Consider the following 13,901-nt stretch of genomic DNA (forward strand, 5'->3'; position numbering starts at 1 on the left):
GCGGCACAAACCGGAACTAGCTGGAATACCAGCGCGGTGAAGTACTGTGCGTCGCAGCCGTCGTACAATACCGACCGTATTCTAGAAACGCTTTCCTCTGGACACTGGCATAGACATCAATTAGCCACGGCGAGTACTGTTGGAGCTGTTCCAACCATTTGCGACGCGTATCTGTCTGGTGCACTTGTTCGGTCCCGTTGGGCGAAACGATGGAAACGATCGTCAGTTCCGAAGCGTGCAATACTTTATGCAGCAATTCGAACCGAACAGCATCAACCGGGGGCCAAACGAAATGCTCGGCGGACCAGAACGTTGGGCTATAATTAATATTTTATTTTCGAGTGGTTCAAGAGTTTAGGTTGAAGGTACCGAGTCCCGGTGGTGAGCATCTTTTTTTTCCCGATCGTTCGCGCGAAGGTCATTACTTTGATCATGGAAACGTTGTCACTGTCGAATGGGCGAATGCACTCAACGTGCGTAAGGAAAGCCATGTGTTAGACATTCAGGCAGGATATGCCGAAAGGGTATTTCAGATGGTTCGGTGAGTATGCTAGCCACAGCCATACATCACACCTTTCAAACTAGCAGTCGAGTTGCTGCAGACTGCCTGGTGTCTAGTCTGGAACTACTAGGAACTCTATGCACCAACAAAAAACGAAGATCTCCCAACATGAAGTTACATGCAAAATGGAAATTGAAAGCCATGTTTTGAGGACCTACACCGGGATGTTGTCTGCGAGGAACAGGGAAAAATGTATCCACGCTACCGTGAAGCTGCCTTCTCGGGCATAATTGGAGAGCCGAAGTTATTGCGGTACGATCACACATTGACCCGTGAAAAATTATTGCAATCAAACACACACACAAACCACTCGAACTCGCACGAGTTTTGAGAACCTTCCAACCGGGCTTCGGCGACACAGAAGCGTTGACAGCGAGCCGTCAGGAAGTGGTGTCGCTCATCACGCGCGTCAGTTTCATCTGCGCACGTGCGTGCGCTGGGTGAAGGCGAAAAACGGCCGCATCTCGATGCACATGTCACTAATTAAAGGCCGCGACTTGCCAGCGTACATCAGCGCACGGTTTCACGTTTTAATTAATATCATAAACGCGTAAAACTCATCGAAGTTGTATCAAGCGTTTTATGCTGGGCATCATTTTGCACCGGTCCCATACACGGCATGGGACCGTATCCGTTATTTTATATACCGGCGAATGTTGCGGTGTCGTGGTCGATGTTCGTTTTGGCGTTTATGCTAGGCAAATTTTCAAATGATAGATGCCTGACTAAAGTAATAAAAATCTCTCGCTAGATTTAATGTTGTGTCTTACGCTGTGTCTTCCTCTTCTAATGAATGTAAGGATATCCTGAAAAAAAAGAACAGGAGGAAACCATCAACACACTCTCTTGCTTAGAATCGCATCGTGTAGGTTTGTTCCGCATCTGTTTTCCGAAAGCTGGTGGAAGCCGCAAATGTTACAATCGTTCCATCCTTGCGCCTATGCAACTTCCTCTCTTTCTATCCTGCAGCAAGTGGGATGACTCGTTCCGGTAGCGACATTGAAAAACCGCCCCGAAATACCGTCAACGACACAGCAAAAACCCGACCGCACACCAGCCGGAACCATTCGGAAAGGGTTTTTTTCGGGGCCCGAAACTGATCAAAACGGAAACATGTGCAAACTACCACTAAACTCCCCCTACTGGACCCGTGCTATCCGTGCGATCGCATCTTGCGATGCGCAGGTTGCGGTTCGCAGCCACAGCCTCTCAATGACGATCTTCCCGTTGCCGTCCGGATCGCCGGATCCGGTTGCCTAAGCTTCGACCGGAATACGGCGCAGTCAAACCTGAAGCTTCGATTGACGCGAGATTTCTTTGCTATTTCATACGGCCTATAAGAACGCCTGTGTGAGTGATGTCTTGGCCCTGTGTAACACCGTGTACTGTACGCTACAAACAAAACGCTTTAATTTTAGCTTGATGTTGTCCGCGGTGACGCCCAACATTGTTCATCTTTCTTCCGTTCGTGGCTGCTTGTCGGCCCGATTTCAACACTTTGCTAATAAAACCATTTTTTCTCGAACCAAATGTTTAATATCTTTCCATTCCATTCTGTTTTATTACAGGCAATAAAAAGCTCGTGAAGGAAACGGTCCCACTCTATGCCAAGCTGATCATCAAGTGCAATTTCGACAGTCCCACGTGGTATAGGAATGGTAAACTGATTGCGGTGGATCATAAGCGTGCGAAATCGTAAGTAAATTCGGATATTGAATATTTTTCGATAAAGTTCAAGATGGTTGTGACCGATAGGAAAGTTGGAAGGCACGGTGGTGTATTGGGAATGGCGCTGATCTTCACACGACAGGACCGGGACAAAATCCCATCCGGACCAAATCCAACGTTCTTGGAGGTTCTTGTGGGACTTGACTACTACCCAGCTACGGCTAAACGAAGTCAAATAGAGCCAGAATTGACCAAGCATCACCAAGCAAGAAGGAAAATTATTCTTCCATCAAGGAGTGGGAAAACTGATATTGAGAATTACTATTCCCCAAAAGACTAGCAGAGAGATATGAACAGTTGCAATAGATGCAATCAAACCTATACCCCGTTAAACGAAACAGCGCTCAATCGCGTGTCTCTAGCTTTCGTGGAAACTCAGAAGAAAATTCACCAGATGGCGATCTCCGGAGTTGGTCTGAAACTGTGTGTTTACCTTTTCCCGGGCGCACGGGCGCACGCTCACGGCGTCCCGTCGGAAAAGTGGGGTCTTTCCGTCCGTATGTTTAGAGCACAGCAGCGGAACTGTTACCATCGGCCAACGGTACACATGGAAAAATTGGTGTGCGTGTGTGTTTGAAATTTCATTGAGCAACTTAAAATAAACACAAGCGCAACGTTTTGTTGAAATTTGGCAGTAATCCTCCATGATGGCCAGACTGGGAGGAAAATTGAACGGACGTGTAACGTGATGAAACAGTCGCGCAACGCATTTGGGAGTAAAACAGAAGCGAACGATGAGTTCCCTGAATTTCCCGTGCTGCGGTTACCGAGTTGTGCGGAGTAGTGTGTATTTTACAGCCAGGGCAACGAAAGACGGTTAAAATAATCCGGTTTGCTGCGGAGTGGATTTTTGTGTGCGCTGTTGCTGTGGTCTGTTGATTGCTACAGGTACTACAGTAAGGTCCAATGTGTGTACATTAAGCCAGTGCTTGATGGGTCGGCTGCTATGGCTCAAATTGAAGTACAAATTCCAAAGGACGTTCGCTGATCAAACACCAACCCCCGTGCACGCAGTCCCGTGCAGTTTACTTTCGCTCTTTCATCGATCGACATGCATATGCGATCAATCTTTCCCCTCGCGTGGCAATCCGGACATTTGGAGGGTAGGGATGCAAAACCGACGGCACGGTACATCAATTTGTAATCCATTAAGAGCAATTACTAGCGTCTTCCGCGACAGCCCGTTACAAGAAACGGCATTCAAACAGTGGCAAAAGACTGGCAGTGATTGTCCGCACGGTTAAACAAGGAACTGTACTGCTTTTCATCAACAGTCGTTGAAGGCTAGCGCGTCGCACTGGTGCTCCACTGTTCCGGACACACGGCGTACTTCATGCCCGTTAAATGGGCTCAATTTTCCACTTATTCTGTTCGCTTCTATCGTCCTTGGAACGGATTCGTCAATGTTCCGAGCTAAAAATACTCCTTTGGGTACAGTGGAGGTGAAGAAAAATTATGAGCTTTAGCATCTTATGGTTTTTTTTTGTTTTCCTCTTGAGTTCCCGAATGTTTACAAACATACGGTCCCGCCAAAACCCCATCTCAAAACGCACGATAGTGCACGCGTGCAGGCATCAGCATACACAACTGCATTTAATGCCATCACGCCATAAAGGGATGGATTGTAAGTGAAGATGCATAACAAAACTGGGAGGGAACAACACTTCTTGATCGGTTTTTCATTCCAAACATCTGCTCGATCGCTCCGGTCGCGCACAATGTGTATAGAACATTGTCCCACCTTCAAGCCCCAACGTTCACAAATGGGTGAAGATCAAATGGGTGAGCTCGAAAGTTATTGGAAAACCCAAAACTTCAATTAACCCCTCGTACGTTGCCCGAACCATACCCGGGGGAGGGTTGAGATAATTTCCATAAAGAAAAGTCAAGCTGCTTCTAGGGCCGTTTGCCCCTTGTGATCTCCACGCATCCACAGTCAATCGGGGCAGGGAAATCTTCACCGATCGACAAATCTTTATTAGATGGTTGAAAAATAAACAAACCATCATGACCAAAAGCAAGTAAAAGCAACGAAGAGAGTTTTTCCTCTTGGCTGGGATCGAACGATCGACCACGTGCCTTCGCACGCGCAGTAATGATCGTACGTTACCCTTGTGTCGATTGACGTACAAATTGGGTAAGCAAAAGGTTAGGCACGGCGAGAAAGAATTTCAGACCAGGATTCAGTTCAGAGCCGATCGATTGACACTTGAATGAACTGTAGGAGCTACTCCCGGGGAAATAATGCAATTTATGACACGACGAGCATACGCTCAGAGTTCCCATCAAACAGTTGACAGACACGGGTCCCTGTTTTGGAAGTATGCTGGCAGTTGCTTTTGCTATCGGTTATTGTGATTGGATTTGCTGTTTGATGGATTTATTGCCATACCTTTGTAGACTTTTATCGGACCACCCTCCGGCCGGTGAGAGTCTCCGCTGCTAGTGGGGAAGTGGAACAATAAGTACCTAGAATTTATTTCCAACAGCGTTCCTTCCGTTCTGTAGTAGGTGTTATTGACGGGTAAGCAATAGCATTAAACAACTGCTCAACATGTGTTCGGGTTGTCTAATTCCAAAGTCTCGTCTCGTAAAGGCTCTCGTATACAGGGGAGGGCGTAACTTAATAGCACGTACTTACTGTTAGACAAGTCCGGCTGAGTTCGGGAAAGATGTCTAAGTTTGGGAAGGGAAAGAAAATGAATGCCAGAATCGTTGATTGTTTCGACTAATTACATATTTTGTGTTTTCTTCTCCTCGCCACCACCAGACTGCGTTTTGAGCAAGTTCGCAAAACTGATGCCGGTTACTATTCCTGCGGTTCCGAATTTAACGAATGGTCCAACCTGACACTGTCCGTGTTCAGTCAGGAAACGGACCAATACCAAAGCGACGGTGCCGGAATGGCAAATCTGGAACGCAAAAGTTTACATGCCACATCAGCCGGTCCCGCGCCCGGTAGTGTTAAGCCTCTGGACATACTGGACAACGAGCTGAAGGAGGGCCCTCCACGCATACTTGGTACGCAGGACGACGCATACCCGAGTTCGGTTGTTCGCGAGGTGGGTGAAGATTATCGATTAAAGTGTGACGCGATCGGTCACCCAATACCGCACATAAGCTGGCAAAAGGATGGCCAAGAATATCGGGACAACTCGTACAAATCGACCATAGTCTTCAAGCAGCTGATGCCGACGGACGCCGGAACATACGTGTGCGTGGTGTGCAACGTGTACGGGTGTGTAAATTCAACAACCGAGCTGGAGGTGGTAGAATCGGGAGAGCTCGAACCAACTTACATTCAGCACAACACGATGGAAAGCCATTCCCAGCTGCAGGGAGATTTTCGACCGGGTCCGGCCCAAGATACGGTGATGGTGCGTGCGATGGGCCGCTACTACCCGGTCGCCACCGAGAAACGAATGCTCCAGCCGGAAGAGGACGCGGAAGAGGAAGATGAGGACGACGAGGGAGAAGATCCGTCCAATGGAACCGGTGTGCATGGTGCGGACACGACGGAGGATAGTGCCGGTGCAGTAAATGGATCCGGTACGCCACCGCCGGACCGTTGGCCCGAGTTCATGAAGAAGGAACACATGCCGAAGATTGTGTCGAAGCCGTCCGGCAACATGGTACGGCTGCGGTGTCCTGCCGACGGGTACCCGAAACCAAACATCACCTGGACGAAGGATGGGCGCGACATCGAACGTACCATGGGGCAGGTGAAGAAGGTTAACTGGGCAATCGTGCTGGAGGATCTGGTGCCGCAGGATTCGGGCATTTACACCTGCACCGTGTGCAACCGGCTGGGATGTTCCGACTTCACTACCAAGCTTGAAGTGAAAGGTGAGTTACAAAGGGTGGGGAACGTGGGGAAGCTGGGAAAATCCTTTTTTCATCATTCTTCCTTCATGGGTGGCGGTGTCTCGTGATCGTGATCGCAGATCGCTTCCCAGCTCGTCCACTTTTTACGGAACGTCCGAAGAATGTGACCACACTGGTCAACACCACCGCCATCTTCCGCTGTCCCACCCTGTCCGAACTGGAGCCACACATTGAGTGGGTGAAGCTACGAATAGTCGAGTTGGAAAATGTATCCATACCGGAAAATCTTAAACTGAAGGTACCGAATGACAGACTCAGGTGTTGGTTACAGTTGGTGGACGGTAGATTTACGTTGTTCGACATCCATGTTTCTTCGGTGTTACGGTTCCGTACGGTGTAGTTCCTTTGTGTAATGGAGATTGGGCTTTATCTTTACTCGGGTTGGTTGTTTGTATATTTCTGCTAATGGAAAACTGCTGGTGATGGTCACATTAAGGGTGATAATACTGTTGTACTTTTATAGCACACTTTGTATCCTTGGTGAGGTTGTTGTAGCTCTGACTGCGGTAACACAAAGCAATATCCCTTTCCCATCAATTTACAGATCGTGTCAACCACAAGCCGATCATAACGAAAGCGTTATCCAACGTGACGATAGTTGTTGGTGGAAATGTCACGATGGAGTGTAAGGTGCTGAGTGATCTCACGAAACACGTGGAGTGGGTCAAATACAAAGGTCTCTGCGATGTGAATTGCGACGAATTTACAAACACTGTTAAGGTGATGGTTTAAAAAAAAACAAAATTGTCCGTTTGCTAACACAATAATCGTTATCCTGTTGTGAATTAACCGACATTAATCATCGATTTAGCGTTAGTTTAAGTAAGTTTGTTGACTAACGAGTACTATTAACCTATTAACAGCGCACTTGCTAACATAAGATGTGCAATAATAATGATATTTTAGTTGATTAGCTTTACAAACTGTTAAAACTTTTTACTCCAATGTATCCCCCTATCAGCGTGATCCGGATAATCCTGAAGTTTTGACGTTGGAAAACGTAACCCATGCGGACGAAGGTTGGTACACGTGCATTGCAGCCAACAGCCTGGGTGCATCGTACGAGAGTGCGTATCTGCAGGTGTTGGACGAACTGCCCCCGGATGATACCCCGACCGCACATCCGGTCAGAACACATTCGACGCTGATCATGGGCATGACGTTCTTTCTGTGCGTCTGTTTCGTGGTGCTGGCCGGCGTGGTAATCATAGTCTGCAAAAAGCTAAAGCGCGAAAAGATGAAGCACCGCGCCATGGAACACGTTAACCAGTGGACGAAGAAGGTGATCGTGTTGAAGCAACCGATCGTCGAGAGTAGCATACCGGGCATGTCAGAGGCATTGGTAAGTTGCTGGAGAGATTACTACGCATGTTTTGTTCGGGTTTCTGGTTTAACGATATCCTTCTTATTTTTATTTTTGTTTCTAGCAAATGCCAATTGTTCGCATCGAGAAACAACGGTCGACGCTGGTGCAAAGTGGAAACTGTGATCCAACCATGATCTCGGAGTACGAGTTTCCGATTGATCTGAATTGGGAGTTTCCTCGCAACAAGCTACATCTGGGCAAGAGCCTCGGCGAGGGAATGTTTGGAAAGGTCGTCATGGCGGAAGCGCACGGGCTTGTCAAAGGTCATCCATCAACCGTGGTTGCCGTTAAGATGCTAAAGGGTAAGGATAGTACAAGCAGAGTACAAATTGCGATAGTTTTGATGAAATGCATCGGTGTTCGTGTATATGGTTTCAGAGGGACATACGGATGCCGATGTCAAGGATCTCGTGTGTGAAATGGAGGTGATGAAGATGATTGGAAAGCATGTGAATATCATCAATCTGCTGGGCTGTTGCTGCAAGGATGGTCCATTGTACGTGATCGTTGAGTATGCACCGCACGGCAACCTGAAGAACTTTCTGCGAAGTCATCGCTTTGGATCGAACTACGAGGCCACCAATGAGAAGGAAAAGAAAATTCTCACTCAAAAGGAGCTTATCTCGTTCGCGTATCAGATAGCACGTGGCATGGAACATTTGGCTTCGAGAAGGGTAGGTTAAGAGTAACGAAGTTTCTTTGGAACTTTTGTTGAATGATTGGCTCGTGTGGTTCGTGTTTCGTTTCACGGAAATGCAGTGCATCCATCGAGATCTGGCGGCCCGAAATATCTTGGTAAGCGACAACTACGTGATGAAGATAGCCGACTTTGGATTAGCCAGAGATATCCACGATCAGGAATATTACCGAAAGACGACCACTGGCAAACTACCGATCCGATGGATGGCACCGGAATCTCTGGAAGAAAAGTTCTACGACTCACAAAGCGATGTGTAAGTTTTTAGTTTTGTTTGCATAGCTTATGGAATTGGATTAAATATTGTTGGTGTTTCTTTACCTTTAGATGGTCTTTTGGCGTTCTTTTGTGGGAAATAATGACACTGGGAGGAAACCCCTACCCATCAATTCCAACGTGGGACAACCTGCTGGAACATTTGAAAAAAGGCAAACGGATGGAAAAACCTCCGCTATGTTCGATTGAAATGTACGTTGGTGTTTCGTTGTTTGAAGTCGTCGACCATCGGCCACGACACTAATCAATGGTTACTGTCTCTTCTTTCTCAGATACCTGTTTATGCGAGAGTGTTGGCATTATCGACCAGAAGAACGGCCTACGTTTAGTGAAATCGTGCAACACCTGGATCGGCTTGTGAGCATAACGTCCAACGAAGAATACCTAGACCTAGGGCTACCGCAGCTAGAAACTCCGCCATCTAGCGACGATAGTGACGACGAAGAGGACGAGGAAGATTGTGACGATCAAGCGGGCACGGAACACGAACGTGTACACATGTATCGATTTAATAGAAGCTACAACAACGACTGTATCTACTAACCATTGTGCCATGCAGAACGGGTAGAGTTCTTTAGGATGAGTCTCGTTATGAGCAATCTCAATGTAGATTATTTATTGTAAAGCGTTGCGTGAATGTGAATGAATGTTTGAGTATCTAGCATTGCTTTGGGGCAGAGTTTTAAAGTAGTTCTAAATAGTTGAATACCGGACGGTGGTAACAAGATAAGGCAACGGCTACAGCTGCCCAGAAGCGTGAGGAGTCGGAAGGCTACACTTCGGGATCACGAACTCTGATTTTGGAAGCGAAAACAAAACACGTGGCAATATGTGGCTCGTAAATCGCCGATCACCTTCAAGGAAGATAGTCTTCATCTTGGAGGCAGACATACCAACTACAGAGAAACTATGGGGTGCATTTGCTTCAAGTTGCGATAGAGATATCCAGTGTAGATTAACATAACATCTTTAGAACCATTTGCAAGTAAAAGGGTTGGTTTTCGTCGTCCTACTAAATTTATATTGCAAATACAACCGTCGAACAGCAATGAAATTGAGTACCCAATGCGGATGTCACACGTGTCGTATGCTTATAGACGTTAAGTTTGAACAAGACTGTATTTATTTGATGTAATTAAGAGCAGCTTAGCCGGTAATTAAACACAAATCTAAGGAGGGAAAACTAGTCAATAACTGCGGATCCTTTCGAGCAGCATATCCAAATCTTATTGCGTAATACCAATACCATGACCACATTGAGGCCATTACATGTTTATTCATTTGATATGTCGAAGATTGCTTTTCGGCTCATTATTTGAACGCCAAAGCAATCCCAATCCGAGTTTAGTAGTAACGTAATGACGTGTAATTTGAGGTAAGTTAGATTAAGTCACAATTTTTCAACGATGTCTACGTCGAATCGGGTTTAGTTTGATGAAAGTGTAACCGTTTGTGGAAGAACAGATATAGTGAAATGTAGGCGGCATAGGTCAATTCTATAGGACACCCCATGGAGGTCACAAGCATACGTAAGAGTAGGGAGCTTGGGAGCGAGTTCAACGAGTATTATTGTACATAGACTGTATGAACACAACAATCAAATCAGGCAAGGAATTGTAAAAATAAAAACTACGAATAAATATTAAGCTAAAAACGATGTGAATCGAATGTTTTTACTGGTGCGACGTTATAATTTACTTGCTCAAATTCAAATGTTGATTTCATGGTGTTAAGAATTACAAAAATGTCCGAAACATAAAATTAGTTTAAGATTTTACTACAAAAAATAATTTCTATAGGTAAGTTTTCTACTCGCACACCTCGCCACACGTGGTTTATTTGAAATTTTGCAAACGCACACGTGGTCGGTATGCTACACCATTGAAAGTAAATACGCTTTTGTCGGCTTTTGTGAAGACAGCTTTCATCTCTTGGATGTAGAATGGTTGTTCTTTTATTGGTTCGTTCCCTTATCGTATAAATCACTTTACTAAACAATTGACACCTGAATTACGTTAAAACATTTTTCAAATATTTGAAAAATAAAATTTTGGACCAGCAGGTCAAACGCCCACTGTGCCATCGTGTCATGCAGATCTGCTCGAAAGTCTGTGGAAGCTGCTCGACGAAAAATCTAAAAATAAAATAAGCCACGAATAATCGAAATTTCGTCTCACATCCAAGATGGCGGGTAAGTGCGAGCGTCTGTACTGGGAGACGAAAATTTGTCGTGGATTTTCCCGCAGTGTATCTAATCTTTGGTTACACCAATGTTCACAGAACTGTTCGCCAAATACACATGTACCAACTGCCAGGAAGATATTTCGGGGATCCGCGTGCATTGCGTGGTGTGCACGGACTTCGAACTGTGCCTAGCGGTAGGTGTTGATGCAAAGAAGAAGATGAAGGCGAAGAATGGTCTCTTCCACTGGGTTGCTTGATTACTGTGTTTTGTTTACAGTGCTTTGCTGCAGGTGCCGAAATCGGACCGCATCGGAATGATCACTCGTACCAGTTTATGGACTCAGGAATACTTTCCATTTTTCGTGGCAAAAGCGGCTGGTCGGCTCGCGAAGAGCTGCATCTGCTCGATGCCATCGAACAGTACGGTTTCGGTAACTGGGAGGATATTAGCAAACACATCGAAACCCGCACACCGGAGGAGGCCAAAGACGAATATGTGTCGAAGTTTCTCAATGGTACCATCGGGCGGCACACATGGCAAACGGCAGTCGATCAGCGCCCGATCCTTACCGACCACACCTCGGACGATACCGGACCACTCAGTCAGTTACTGATACAGAAGTTACCGCCGATGGACTGCACGGCCGAGGAAGCGGCCGCCCTTGGTTACATGCCAAATAGGGACGATTTCGAGCGCGAATACGACCCAACGGCGGAACAGCTCGTTTCTACACTGTCGTTACAGCCGGACGATGAAGATGTGGACATGCTGCTCAAGTTAGCCCAAGTGGATATCTACACCCGCCGGTTACGAGAACGGGCGAGAAGGAAACGAGTGGTGCGAGATTATCAACTGATAGCCAACTTCTTCCGCGGCAACATGAAACGTGCGCGACAGACCCGCGACCAGCGTGAATTTCGTGAACGGTTACGAACTTATTCTCAGTTCTACACGTCGCTGGAGTTTGAGAGACTGATATCTTCACTCGAACGTGAACGGGCGCTGCGGATTCGTTTGTCCGAGCTGAACCGTTACCGCTGGAATGGCATTCAACGCGTCGATGAATGTGTTCACTTCGAGCAGCATGTGGCTGCGGCACAGTATCGCAACACGGGACCATATGGACATGGACGGACGGTATGTATATGCGTAGCTTTCCGCACCGGCGTGTCGTTGAAAGCCATGGAAATGGATTGGTACGGATGCATTGATATGATTAGATTGTTGATTTAATAGCTACACTCTCATCACGATGTTTCGTGTATTGCACGAACGATTTCATTACAAATTATCGTGCTCCATTTCCATAGCAACAACAGTAGCACACCGAGCCGGTTACCGATTATACATGGGAGCTATTTCTTGTGAATACAATGTTGCCAGCCGCGAAGTTAATCGGTCTCAATCTTTTCTCTTCTTCACGTTCTTTCTCCCAATGCTCTTCCCGTGCGCCACTGTCTGATGTGGCTATTGTGCTCTTTGTTTGCACGGCGATTTCCGAAATAGCTTGCATGTATAATCGGTCCAAACGGTCAGTCGATCACCGGTTGTATACGACAAATTTTGACAGGACAACCGAAGCAGAGGCGCCTCTGGAGAGATCGCCAAAGGGGCATCCTCGGTGTTGGGCAGCGGAATGGGCCAAACGGGAGCGGTGTCGTCAGTGGGTCAGGTGAATGCGACCCAAGGGGTACCATCGACGGTGGGATCGGCAAGAAGAAACGAAAACGACGCCCGAAGCTTAAATTCCATCGACCGAAAGCCCACGCACCTCACCGAAGACCGGGTTTGCTCCGACGACTCATACAGCAGCAAAAGTTGCTTGGATAGCTCACAGCGGGAGGTGGTGACGAGCTCGGGCGGCCTGCATCAGTCAACGAGCGGCCAGAAGCTCCACCACCACCATCAGGCGAGCAGCGGCGCAGGGGCCGGAAACCTGGCATCCGATCCGGCACAGCAGCCCGGCGGCCAGCTGCTGACGTCTAATGAAATTCAACTGTGCAGTTCACTGAACATGCCCGTTACCAGATATCTCACGTTAAAAACGGTTCTGCTTAGCCGTCCCGCGCTAGACCATAACATTCATTCGGTGGCGGAGAGCATCGTGAAAAAGTATCTGGTCAGCCGCGGTTGGTTACAGACCAGCCCACAAAATTAGATTCATCAACAAGGACGTATGTTTGGTGCCGATAACGCGAGAATATTGGAACGCGGTACCAGGTTTTACCGTGTATTAGACGCGTTAAAAGACGGTTTTAAATTGATGTTGATCGATCTCATTGCGCTATACACTAGCTGGTTAATACGTGGGATAGAGGGTACGTGGGTTTGGAGTAAAACATTTAGCAGTTTGAAGGTCTACAATTAGGTGGGATGTAAATTTATTGTGAGCGAATTTTAGTTTTAGCTGCAACCCGCCCGGTTGTTGTCGAAAACAATCGCACACACGCTTTCGTACTGTGTAAGCAATGCCATAGTTACATTATTCGAAGTGTAGTTCACATTCCCACTGTGTGATAGTAGACGCTTCCTACATGCAAATAGACAGATACAAGCGTCCTACCGTACATGTGGACAGGTGCAAGCAACAACTCAATCTCTCCACTAGGATAAAACAAAAAAACAATGTGTAAAGCGCAGGGAAAGAAGGTGTTCTTTAATCGTAAAAAAATCGTTATTATGTAAACCAGGGTCTTCTTACCTAAGTCACGTGGAGAATACAATTAATTTAAAAAAATTGTTTTGTCCTATAATGTTCAAAATGACATCCATTTCTTCATTCAATTCTGCATCGTCTAGGTATTGTGTAAAATAATTATATTATTACTGTATGCTTCAAACACAAACCTCCGTAACGTGCTGAAAGCTTTCAGCTTAAATAGTAGATATAAGCGCTCTCTGGCATCTGGCTCCATAGCTCAGCTGGTTAGAGCGTCGTGCTAATAACGCGAAGGTCGTGAGTTCGATCCTCTCTGGAGCCATTGAAGTGCTCTTTTTTTGTTTCCTTGCTGTGCAATTTTGCAGCAGGGCAAGATCTCACTTCATCTTACTTACACAAGCAAACGTGTCCATGAGTTCGATAGTATGCGTAGTGATGGCCCACTTGACAAAATACATCGCGGTCATCCCATGTACGTTAGCCTGAGAACCCTGCATTTTTGTCTTCCACAAATCATGGGTAACTGGCAACGTACCCCGTAGC

The 13,901-nt window shown here is 46.6% G+C and overlaps 2 protein-coding genes and 1 non-coding gene across 4 annotated transcripts in view; all 3 read left to right on the top strand.

Moving 5' to 3' along the window:
- The window catches only part of LOC128299898 (fibroblast growth factor receptor homolog 1-like), a 28,244-nt gene extending 18,103 nt beyond the window's left edge, over positions 1-10,141 (top strand). The window contains exons 3-11 of the mRNA XM_053036039.1: positions 2,131-2,257; positions 5,061-6,136; positions 6,235-6,413; positions 7,137-7,517; positions 7,603-7,843; positions 7,920-8,215; positions 8,301-8,494; positions 8,566-8,706; positions 8,787-10,141. Coding sequence (XP_052891999.1) covers positions 2,131-2,257; positions 5,061-6,136; positions 6,235-6,413; positions 7,137-7,517; positions 7,603-7,843; positions 7,920-8,215; positions 8,301-8,494; positions 8,566-8,706; positions 8,787-9,057 — 2,906 coding nt within the window. The 3' untranslated portion in view covers positions 9,058-10,141. The remainder of the gene's footprint in view (positions 1-2,130; positions 2,258-5,060; positions 6,137-6,234; positions 6,414-7,136; positions 7,518-7,602; positions 7,844-7,919; positions 8,216-8,300; positions 8,495-8,565; positions 8,707-8,786) is intronic.
- A 609-nt stretch (positions 10,142-10,750) lies between these two features.
- Positions 10,751-13,418, top strand: LOC128309536 (transcriptional adapter 2B). Of its 2 annotated transcripts, none has more exons than XM_053045952.1 (3): positions 10,751-10,892; positions 10,976-11,836; positions 12,270-13,418. In XM_053045952.1, exons 1-3 carry the CDS (start codon positions 10,785-10,787, stop codon positions 12,855-12,857), a joined length of 1,557 nt encoding a protein of 518 aa, XP_052901912.1. In that variant the 5' UTR covers positions 10,751-10,784; the 3' UTR covers positions 12,858-13,418. The 2 variants fall into 2 exon arrangements, with proteins under 2 accessions (XP_052901912.1, XP_052901913.1); XM_053045953.1 differs by having other exon boundaries at positions 12,206-12,674.
- Positions 13,419-13,606: 188 nt separating this feature from the next.
- On the top strand, positions 13,607-13,680 carry Trnai-aau (transfer RNA isoleucine (anticodon AAU)). The gene has a single exon. It is a non-coding gene; the product is annotated as a tRNA-Ile (tRNA).
- Positions 13,681-13,901: the final 221 nt, after the last annotated feature.

Source organism: Anopheles moucheti, chromosome 2, assembly GCF_943734755.1.
Source record: "Anopheles moucheti chromosome 2, idAnoMoucSN_F20_07, whole genome shotgun sequence".
Lineage (NCBI taxonomy): Eukaryota > Metazoa > Arthropoda > Insecta > Diptera > Culicidae > Anopheles > Anopheles moucheti.